Raw genomic sequence first — 12588 nt, 5'->3', positions numbered from 1 at the left:
AAGCTATAGATAGAGAAAATTGGAAAGAACTGTAGGAGGCATGTGAAGGGGTTCTGATCCAAAGTAATAAAAAAAGCTAGGGATAACGACTAACAAAATAAAAATATAATAAATTTTGAATATACAGGGCGTCCCACGGCGATGCCACACGGAGGGCAAGTACCTTAAATATTAATGATAGGATATTTTACTGAAAGAAGACATCGTTTAATTTTTAATAATAAGTAGAACTGCATTCACAGATTTTTTAAAAATCGGGAATCGAACCCGCCAAATGTGACAGTAAAATTACATGTATTTTATAATAGCGTTTGAAAGGGCTACTCATAAGCATTATTTTTTCCTTAATAACCTAGCATATTAAATGAAACTAAAAACATAAAATTAAAAAAATACATAAAATAAAAAGTTCATTTTGTAACTCCTGCACACTGTCGTACCGGTTCCTGTAAACTAAATCTTTTACATAACCCCATAAAAAAAATCAAGTGGGGTTAGATCTGGTGGCCATCTAATTTGACCAAAAGTGCCGATCCAGGAAGGAATATGTTCATTAAGAAACTCATCTGTTCTCCTACTGTTATCAGCCGGAGCCCCATTTTGCTGGAATATGAGATTTTGTCGAACTGAGTCAGAAATATTATTATTAATCTCATTTCTTAAAATCTCAAGTATTTCTAGACATCTTTCCATATTCAGAGTTCCTTCGTAAAAAGTATTAAGAGAACCCGGTTACTTACAATCCCACACCAACCGTTGAAAGAAAAACGCACTTGATCATTAGTCTCGCGGATTCGTAAGGGATTCTGTCGGGACCAAATGCGATTATTACGCCGGTTGTACATGCCGTTGTTACTAAAGTTTGCTCGTCTGACCAAATAATGGTGTTCAAAAAATTTTGATCCTCAAGGATGAGTCTCTCGATATGTTGGCAGTTGTATTTTTTCAGCACGCGATGTATTCTACTCTTTGAAATTCCAATTTCTTCTTCACCATCCCTCACTGAACTCTTCCACTTTCTCTTCGAATGTTGAGTTCATCATCGCTGACGGCATTATCTGCTGATGTGGTTGCTGTAAGCGATGATCAAAACGTCCTAAATTTTTTAAATTATCCACCAATCTTTTCAACACAAATCGAGATTGTGTGTGTCTATCGGGATATCTTTCGCGGTACCACCGCAAAGCTAATGAAATGTCTTGTAGATCTTTGAAATGATAATGTTAATTGTTGGAAGCATGGCTAAGTCAGAGGAAATTTCTCTGAACAAAATTTTAAATAAAATGTAAAATTTTATGTTTTTAGTTTCATTTAATATGCTAGGTTATTAAGGAAAAAATAATGCTTGTGAGAAGCCCTTTCAAACGCTATTATAAAATACATGTAATTTTACTGTCACATTTGGCGGGTTCGATTCCCGGTTGAGGTAGGCGATTTTAAAAAAATCTGTGAATGCAGTTCTACTTATTATTAAAAATTAAACGATGTCTTCTTTCAGTAAAATATCCTAACATTAATATTTAAGGTACTTTCCCTCCGTGTGGCATAGCCGTGGGACGCCCTGTATATTGTTAACATTGTTGTATTGGAAATAAATGGGCTTATGTGTATGGATTTCAGCCTCTTAATATTGAAAATATATCGTTATCAGACAGACTCCAGAGACATCGAATCACAACATATTGTATAATATGATATGTATTTTCTATACGACCATATTAAACGTAGACAGTACAATCCATTCATCCATCGTCTGCATTAGAATCCACGACATCAGGGTTGAAAACCACTAACAACAAACCATAAAAACGTTCACATTCTGTGTTGATTTATATGAAATGGTTACAAAAATTTGTATAATCCATATGTAAAGCTATGCAAATTGTGAGGCCGTTGACAGGTGGAAATCGACATTTTGCGTTGTTGGACCGAAAAACATTTCCCCTGTTTGTTTATTTTACTTATCCAAATGGCTTGTGCTTGTGACGTCATAGGAAAGGCCATCCCAAATACATGAGTTTAACATACATAATAAAATGTTAGCAATTATTTTTCTTACGTAGTAAAATTTAAATTCTGTATTACTTGATAAAATAACACGCCTTGAATAATTTGTTTTGCATGTGTATTATACAGATTTTTTTAAAGTGGCTTCACAATGCTATCAACAATTGCATTTGTTTATTAAGAGTCCCCGCAGTCTACAGACTTTTTATCGGCCGATAGTTTGGTCGGCTTCTTAATCAGTATGAATATGTATGCAGATGCGCACATTACAGTGATTCAGTATCGGCCGATAAAAAAGTTTGATGGGCTTCACGACTGCCTTCAAACTAAACCATCGGCGAACTATCGCCCGACCGCTTGATCAGTATGACGCTCTTCCCCGCCCGCATACTTGGCGATTGTTTCATCGGCCGACTCGACTGCTTTGATATTGAAGGTCCAATTAATTTAATGAGTTCATTGAAACTGGTTATGCTCATTCGATAAAAGGAGAAAAACTTTTCCGGGAAGTCTAGTAATTTAGAATGAATTGTGTAAAACTTCCCTTAAAATAATCTGTTATTGTAGATGGGATGTACCCAATACTCTCGATTCCGCTTCTTTATTTTTTTTCTCATTTGTATCAAGTATAAGGCAATTATAATATTTTTTTCGACTGGTCTCTTCACCAACTCTAGTAAATTAATCAATCAGCCAAACCATTTGTTGGCTAGTCTGCGCACTCGCGACCAACCGAACTGTTTTGTTGGTACAGTGTGCGCACGAACAGGCCAACTCGACTAAACTATCGGCCGATAAAAAGTCTGTAGTCTGCGGGTACGCTAAACCCCAAGCCATTGGTGTTGATTTCCAGGAATTTTTAAAGTGAAACTTTAAATTTTATGGATCGTCACGAATATGTAGTGTTTTTGTCGAAGAAAAGGGAGAGAGCGATTGAGACAAGAGACTAGAGATTTAATTCTAACTCACTAGCTCACTAACACTAATTCACTAGTTCAAATGCTATTGACCTTTTCACTAGGCCCGTGGCGTCAGAGAAGAGGCTTCGACGATCACGTGATGGTGGAGACCATGTTCGTGGGCTCCAACAGTCGTTTTAAGTATTGTAGATATACGTATATTAGACGTCCTCTATATTAAGGTCCCGATGGGGGTCATTATAGCTAATGTACCAGGGAGCATATGAGAACTTTGTTTTGGAATAAACTATGTGAACTAAATCTAATCGAATACTGCTTAAGCAATTACATAAATATCAAAGAAGGTTGCTGCATAATAACCATAATATGAGTAAAATATTCTGTGTTAAAATGTGTGCTGCATATATTTGATTCAATCTTCTAAGTACGAATCAAGTAGAGAATTTAATTTAATTCCACCACAAATCACATTATTTCCATAGATAAAGCTTATATATGGCCGAGATAAAAGTAGGTATTGGCGTGTTCCCAAATAGTACCTACCCCCCGCAATGCGTACGTTTCATAACAATCCTTTTACGATGGCCACAAGTATTTACATTTATTTACTCTATATACAGTTTTACTGGAATACACTGTCAGCAACGTATTAATGGGGCTTGGGCCATTGGCTATATAAGCGGTCGAGGTCGGTTTACGTACACTTCGACTACCAGCATTACCCTGTAACCCATGATTTTTATAAAGTATTAACACATTGATTGCTTACACAATGGATACAAACCGAAAACCAAAAATTTATGGTACTTAATTTGTTGCACTTCGGATCCGAGTGGTTGGTATACGGCACGTCAGGTGGCGAATACTCGGATTCAAGTGCTAGGGATGGTAATGGTTTTAAAAAAATGAACGGGACGCTCGCAGGGAGCCGAGTAGGCGGCACCGCTACAATGGCCCTGCTCCACTCGGATCCGAGAAAAGGGCCCTTAATGTGTTGCACTTACATTTGTTTCAAATATTGTATGGAAATTTAGAGCGCCTCTTTGCTAAGCTTAAAGGTAATACTGGTCAGAGAGTCGAGGTTTACAAAGACTTATTATATAATCGCGTCCTTATTATAGCAATGGCAGAAGCTGCAACTCCTAATACGTCTTTTATTATCTAAAGCAAATTACTTAACTTTTTATGCATTTGTAGCAGAAGTTTTAATCGTAAACTTTTTCACTCTTGGTATAATGTAAAACGCAAGACGAAATGTTGCATTCGATTGTGGTACTGGCTTAATATTATGCCGCATGCCGCGCATTGGACTACAGATGCTGTTAACCAATCACAATTGAACGTTTCGTCTTTTGCTTTATATTCTTACCGTATTATTGATTACCCTCGTACTAATGACCTCTTGAACATACAGGGGCAGATGTTTTGGTAACAATAGCATCTCAATTTTGCGATAAATATGCCGGTGAATGAGTTTGAGAAATCTTAAAAGTATTATCGTTTCAATGAAATCTACTAACAATAAAGTATAGTCTCTTGAGCCTATGAATTATACGAAAACAACATTAAATTCCGTAAGGACATCTTTTTACGAAATGAGAATTTAGTATTTCATGTTATTGCTCCGAGGGAAGGGTGAGCTTAAGTTTAAATAAAACCTTTTTTGATATTTCCCAGACTACGACTCAATGGTACATTCATATTCTCTGCGAAAAACCGTAGCAAACATATACACTGTGAACAAAATTGATATAAAAGATATCGTTTAAGGTTCATAACCCAAATCATTATTTGCTTCAGATACTACAGAATCGATAGAGATAAAAATAGCGCGTTATAGACGATAATATCACGTTTTCCTACTTATTGAAAAAAGCTATATGTGAAAATGTTATAAGAATTAAGTATTCAGTATTCACAACGGGGGTCCAGTACGACCCTTGGGGTATAAGTTATAGCTAAAATTTTGCCGTATTTACACGATCTAGTTGACTAGACTAGACAAAATGAACATAATTTTTATGACAAGGCTAAATAAAAACTGCGAAACTTACATTTTCAATGAGAGTTATACGATGTTATAAATTATATATCTGTTTATCACATAGTTATATATACTTAGGGTTTGCAACATGATCTTTTTTTGACGTTTATAAGTGTACATTATGTTACCAAAATGAATAAATGATTTTGAATTTTTTCACCAAAGTAGTTTTTAGATTGCAATACTATCAAGCTTAATACTGTCTTAGCTATAAAACAGTCGCGTTACTGTCCTTTGACAGTAGAAGCGAGAGCAAACGGAGCATCAGGTAGTATAGAGCGAAACGATTTGTTGGAAACGATCACGTGACACCTATTTAGCCAAGATATTGACTCCACCTTAGCCGGGTTTATATTCTAGCCGCGTTTTCTTTTTCATAGCTTGTAGATATAGGCTATTGTATCGACATTGCTAAGTTATCACGCATTGACTTTTATCGAGCATGATTCTATAAATTGTTATAATATAGTAAATTGAGATACAACTTGTACACGACTTGAGCATAAACTTCAAACGAAATCTTTTGTTATTTCTATAAAATAAACACAAACATGTGACCTATTTCTCTTGAGCATGAGAATGGGACATTAAAGACATGAGAAACACGGTTAGAAGAGAAATAAGGGGAGCAGATTTGACGATTTTTAAATAGTAGTCTATAGTATTTATGGTCCCTTATATGCGTTATTAGTAATACTGATTGTGCGTGTTGTTCCCACGAGAATATAAGTGCGTGCTCCTATTTCTCCATGCCTCCTGCTGATAGAGGACAAATCTTTGGTTGCAGCTCCTTACTAACGTTGTGTAAAAGAAAAAAAAGCTTGACGATTAAAAAGAGTGGCTGAGAGTTTATTGCCATTTCTTCTCTTCCGTTCTACATCCTTGATTTGAGAACTGTGCAAATGTAAAATTAGAAGCATTCAATGTATATTTATATTATTTTTGTTCACAAGTGTACATTATGTTATCTACATAAATAAATTAATTTTTATTTTGATTAGTCATCGATGTTGTTACCATCTGTGATTCCGTTAAAGAAATAAAAAAAACATTACGTATGTGTAATGGAATTATCATTTGTATCACATGAGCTTTATTCCATAACCTTATCACTCATGCCTGACATCCAAGCAAACTCGCATGAGAAAGTTAGCGAGGGCAATATGTTGAGTGACTAGAGTGTTTGCGAAAAGAATTTGTTTCCAAATAGAATTGCGAAGTAGCTTACTCACTGTACAAATTGGTTATGTATTTGTTATTGAAGTAAATATTATTACAATACCTTAAAAAGTTTGTATATTAATTCATTTTTTTAAATATAGAATTTAAGCCTATGCAGATATAATCTGTGTGCATATGAATATATTGTGTATACGATCGTTGTTTTGGTCATCATTTGATCAAAAATGTTTTTTAAGTTAAGTTAAGTTATGTTTTTATTAATTTATTGGAAACTTTTACGCGGTTACAAAAATGTATACTACTCCACAAACAATAATTGAGCGTCGTCATAGGACGCCTGACAGATTTGGAACATTAAAATTACTTGGTGCAAGTAATATGCATAAAAGAACAGATTACAACACGGCATACGCGGCGAATTTCACACAGAAAATGATGAAATATTTTAAAAATATATTTCAAATTGCGGAAATTATTTTAGTCCATGACTTCAGTAATCGTTGCCTCAGACTGCATATAGACGGTTTACCCGCTGGTCTCCACGGCATGGTTGCAACAGTTTTAGATGTTTCTCATTGAATATATATAGGAATTATTATTGAACCATTATTGATGAAAATCTTCATATCAACACAACATTAGTTAAGTCACATATATAAGTAAATAATTAGAAGCGTAAACCAATTGTCAGCTATCACCGCACTTTAAGCCAAAATGAGCCCATAACTTTTTCCAACACACATAAGTTGTAATATAACATTCTTGTTTCCGATATTGCCCAAAGAGGTCTACTACACTCGTATTGAAGAGTCACTTAGATTTAAGAACCCTTAAATAAGCCAAGTTAGTTTTTTGTTAGCGTCGCAGCCCCACAAGACCAAATTTTAAGTTAGTTGAGGGAAGATGATTGGACACACCTGGTGTGACACGACAACTTCTTTAGGACTGTCTTGGAGGGGAAGATAGAAGGAGAGGACGAGGAAGACCAATTGGCTTACATAGATCAGATTGAGGAAGCTGAGGTCGTGACGTACCAGGAGTTGAAGACTCGGAACCGCACTGAGTGGCGATAATCCTCAGACAAGAGTCCGGCTCTTAAATTTTATGATGATAAACTTATTTTTCAAACGATTAAAGCTAGTAGACACCCAGCTTAAAACAAGTGTTTCATTTAACATATACCTATTTGAACATCCCAAGCATCACCGAACTTAATTTGCGTCAGAATAATTATTTATAAGTAGTTACGAATCGTAAAACAATTGCTCTTACAAGCACAGTGCGTAAGTTAAGCTAAATATATATGATTGATTGTTTTGAGCGAGGCCCCGCATTGTATAGTTTATGAATAATTTTATTTGTTCCGAACGGTTATTGAAAACAAAACTGGTATACGCTATTGTTATAACATAACATGTAGTGATATAATATTTAATAAGGCTGTTTCTGTATAGATTTTAAATGATAGTATGTTTTTTTTGATTGATTAATGTTTCATACATGAATAGATACTACTTTTTTAATGTCATAGATGAAATATATTTTGCTCAAATGTTTTAGTCTACATGCCGAATTTAACCGCAATAAATTAAAAAAAAAAACATTATAAGTAAATTCCCTTCCTACGGACGTGCCTGGTCTATTGAAGCGGTTTTGAAAATTATTTTAACGAATTAAAGCCAAGTAATTTGTGAGTGTCATATATTAACACGACGTATGAAAAGACTTTTTCGTTGGAGAAAAATTGTCCAACGAAAAAGTTTCTTACGAACGCTGAACGATATGAGAAATATGATTGGGTTCTAGAGAGCTATGTAGACCTTGAAAATTTGATTTAAATATATATAAATTACGTGTCACGTTGTTTGAATTTATATCAATCAAATTTGCACACCGTGTGCAGTTTGATCTAACTTAAAAGATAGGACAGCTTACATCTCAATTTATACCCGCTGGGTCCCCAGTTCGAGTAATATGTATTTACTTAAAGAGAGCCTAGGTTACATTGTATTACATAGCTATTGAATTTAAAAAACAAATTAAAAGGCCGGCAACGCACTTGCAAGTATCACTTAACATCACGTGAGACTCCTGCCCGTTTGTCTCCTATTATATAAAGAAAAATATAGTATAACAAAATGCCACATTGTTCAATAATTGAAAAAAAAACGCTATAATATAAAGGAAACTCACTCACAACTCTGAACCCTGCTTTTCAACAATAAAATTCTTACCCCGAAAGTCTTATATAAAATGTAACTACGCGAGTTCTAATTTTAATACCCCTATTAAACCACAATTAATGACTCCTGACAGTCATAAAGTGTGATGCAGTTAACGGGTCGTTAATTTTGACCTTAAAGACTCTGACATTAATAGCATATTATCATTAAATTTTTAAATATTGGGTGTACCACAAGGTTTAATATGTAGCTTACATAATTTCATTCTTAACGATCACTTAAATAATGAATATTTAAATACAATTTATATATATATATAAATAAATCTTTTGTGAATTGTAATTAAAATCTCTCTTTCGTGATAATGTGTGGTAGTACCTACCTCTTTAACCCTATAGAAATTCATCAAAAACATTTAAAAAATCGAACCTAATTTACTTCATTCAAGAAATCACTTAAAAAAAATCAAAGGCAAATGTGCCTCATTAATTTTACTTGCGGTACTTCAGAAATGTACTAAAGAACGATATATTTTCTTTACAGCTGTTTTAAGGTGCAATCGCTAATCTTTTAAGAATAAAAATAATTATTATACAATTAGCAAAAACTTCTTGCTATTCAAATAAATAAAACCCAACCCGACATTGCTAAATAAAAATAAATCTTAAAGAATCAAAAATCATTTATTCATAAAGGTAACATAATATACACTTATGAACATCATAAAAAGAAAAATACATTAAATGGGGAAAAGGAAAAAATAATTTACCTCTCTTTATATCTTTTATTTAATATTTTCTCTTTGATTACTGCTGTGTTGTGTATTTATGTGTGTGTGTGTTTTGTTTGTAATAAATGATATGTCTATGTCTATGTCTAAATGATACTAATTTTACGTTCTCAAAATATCAAGAGCGTAGAACGGAAGAGAAGAACTGGCAATAAACTCTCCGCCACGCTTTTTATTCACCAAGTTTTTTTTATACAATGTTTGTAAGGAGCTGCAACCATTACTACATGTTCCATATGACATCTTGAGTAATAAAAAATAATAAAATAAATTAAAAACAAAGCTTTGTCCTCTATCAGCAGGAGGCATTGTAAAATAGGAGCACGCCCTTACATACTCGTGAGAACAACACGCAATACGTAGTATAAACAACTAATATCACCGCATACTATATCATTTACATATTATTATATTTATATATTATTTAGATATATATCATTTACTTTTATATTACTGAAGATAAACTTCCAAGTTAAACCACATTTCGCGGCATCCTATCTCTTGAGGCACCCACTTGCTTAGGGCTATCAAAACCTTCCAACTGTTACATTATAATGCTCTTACTCCTTACCAAACGTTTGGATACTTGCTCTTGACAAGTTCGCTATGAGAAACACTTGTATAAAGTTTCGCTTTTGGGTTAACATCCCATTCACACTTCTTATAGGAAATAGAAATCTTTCTTAATATTGTCTTTTTATGAGGAGAAATTAGGAAGAATGAATTACGTAATTTAGAAAATTGTCCATGGACGCATTCTTACATTTTTTACATTTTTTTTAATGTCAAAATCAGATAAATGTGCCTGCGAATCTTATCAAAATATATAAATATTGAAAGTACAAATCTATATAAATAAAAGTGTTTGGTAAGACGGCTCAACCAATTCTAGTAATTTTGATTTATTTCTTTAAGGCCTTTAAAGTACGATTCAAAAAAAGTTTTTCTTGTTTATGTACTTAGGTTTTTTCCGTATGTTGGATTGAAGTGAAAGGTAGGCGTAGTAATAATAATAAAAAAATGTGAGCCGTCACGGCACGCCTGGCAGATGTGAAACATCGACATTATTTTGTAAAAGTAATATGCAGAAAAGAACAGACATAAGTCATAATGATAAAATATAATATTACGATATTTATCCAGATAACGATGACTATTTGTTGAATAAACATTATTTTCATCATGTTTATTCAATAAATATTTTTAATGTAAAATTTCTACTGCATTTAGACTGTTGTATATCATATAGCGTGGTGACGCGTCGCCACGGCATGCGTCGCCACGCCAGAAATCGGTTTTACGTGCGGCTATAGATGTTTCACATCAATAATACTAAGGTAAAATTAAGATCACAGAGGCAGCTATATATTATAATTCAGACATTTACAGTTTTACTATCAGATGAAAAAACAAATGAAGAGTGCAAAAACGTCTAGATAGACAATTAATAATTAACTTATCTTGAATAATTAATTCAGCGTTTTTTTAGATATTAGAGTCCTCTTAAGCCTAGATTATGAAGAGACAAATTACTGAGGATATTTTTTTACAAAATCACTTTAACATTTACCTAAAAATACGTTCTTTCATGATTAAAAAGTCCGTATCACCGATCCACACACAAAGGCACAAGACGTCAACTCTACGTTTTATTTTCACCAAATTAATTTCCCCGCATTCATTTCTCAATTCAATGGGCTGATTTTCTTTTAACTTTTGTGAGTTCAAAGTCGAAAATCTTTTATGAATGAAAGTTATATACAGTTCAAAGTATATTTTTTTTGATTACATAAAATATTTACCAGAAAATATTTCAGTTAATTTTTTATTTATACTCTAAACCGGTGGACTTCATATTACGTATTAAGTATTTCCAAAACCAATTCGACTCAGGGTCCTTCACGAAAAGAGAATAAAAAAAACATATATTCGTGTCAAAACCTGTCTTCTTATTAGATTAGTACTGAAGAGACATTCCGTTAGAAACATTCTAAAAAGTACATAACTATGAGTGGCTTTAATTTATTTCTTGGTTGAAAGAATAAAACAACGGTTATAAAATAATTTATTTAATAAAACAAAACATTTTATTTATTTCAACACAACAAAGACATCTTATTCTTTCCAGGAACAGTTTTCATGGGAAAATTGAAACGCCATTAGACCTTCCCCGAACTTCAATAAAAATTTCAACATCATAATTACCCAAATCGGTCTAGCCGTTGTCGAGTTACAGCAAGACAAACATACAAATGTCAATGGTTCTAATCTAAAATTTCTGAATTTCTTATTGCAATAATTATACTGCTAATTATGTATGTTTTTAATGATGTTATTTTTTTTGTAATCAAGACACTTTCCGCCCCGTACAAACTGATTTTGTTCCGGCAATCAAGCCTAAAATCTGCAGGCTAAACAAATTAAACGAACTAATACGTGACTCAGCCCCGAAGCTTCATAAATTCAGTTACACTTCAGCGTTATTGGTCTGGCGAGCCATAATTCTATTTCCTAAGTTTTTGTATTACGTAAAAGTTTGTCAAAACTCCGCCATTTCATCACACGCGCCGTAATGAGACGTCAGGGGAAAATTGCGATATTAAACGCATGAGACCGATCGGTTTTTCTTCTGGCCTTTTATAAGTTTTTCTTATGGAAAATATAAATAGCTTCGACACCGCTGTTCAGTTAGTTATGCTCTGGTTTTCAGAATTGGCACACAACAATAATATTGTTTATTTGTATTTTCAGGTAAAGTGGAAATTTTTTGCCTAGCCATTGTTTTGCCGATTGGTCAAATCTCACAAGTTGACTTGAAGTTGAGTTGACTGTACATAGAAAGACTAGAGAACGTTTCCTTCAGAATCATACCTTCATATAAACCAGTAGCACTTCATAAATACCTTATTAAGACATCGTTCATATCATAATACATAAGAGTATTTTCTGGATAAAATAAGTTGTGCATAATCATTAGAGCAAGGTGTTTGTTACGACTGAGTCTATTCCAACGAATGAAGCGACGTAACTATCTGTATTAGGTGCTGTGTGGTACAAGGGAAATCAATACTTATTTGGTATTAAGAATTTGATTAAAAACATCGAATACACTTTTTATTCAGGCAAAGTAACATTTAATTATCTACTCCAGTGGCATCTTGAAAAAAAAGTTGGCAACATACGAAACCAGGCTAGCGCACTTTATGATTGTCATATGATATTTAATAATTAACACTTTGTTTCATGACATACTCGGTATTAAGTTAAATTAAGTAGGCAACGGGCGGCCTAACGACCTCTAGAGAAAAATAAATACTAAGTGTAAAGTGCAAAAGCATAATACATTAAAAAAAATAAAATTACAGATGTAGTTAAAACGTACGAAACCAGGCCAACCATTAGGATTTGTTTGTAGAGAATCGCAGAAAATTAATTGATGTATCGTTCGCAATTAAGATACTT

At 33.4% G+C, this 12588-nt stretch overlaps 1 protein-coding gene across 1 annotated transcript in view; it reads right to left on the bottom strand.

Moving 5' to 3' along the window:
• Positions 1 to 494: 494 nt before the first annotated feature.
• The window catches only part of LOC123690063 (alpha-2C adrenergic receptor-like), a 134573-nt gene continuing 122479 nt past the window's right edge, over positions 495 to 12588 (bottom strand). The window contains exons 4-5 of the mRNA XM_045632691.1: positions 994 to 1073; positions 495 to 603 (exon numbers count right to left, since the gene is read on the bottom strand). Coding sequence (XP_045488647.1) covers positions 495 to 603; positions 994 to 1073 — 189 coding nt within the window. The remainder of the gene's footprint in view (positions 604 to 993; positions 1074 to 12588) is intronic.

Source organism: Pieris rapae, chromosome 2, assembly GCF_905147795.1.
Source record: "Pieris rapae chromosome 2, ilPieRapa1.1, whole genome shotgun sequence".
Taxonomy (NCBI): domain Eukaryota; kingdom Metazoa; phylum Arthropoda; class Insecta; order Lepidoptera; family Pieridae; genus Pieris; species Pieris rapae.
The sequence above is the reverse complement of the archived record's forward strand: the minus strand, read 5'-3'. Positions and strand labels throughout refer to the sequence as shown.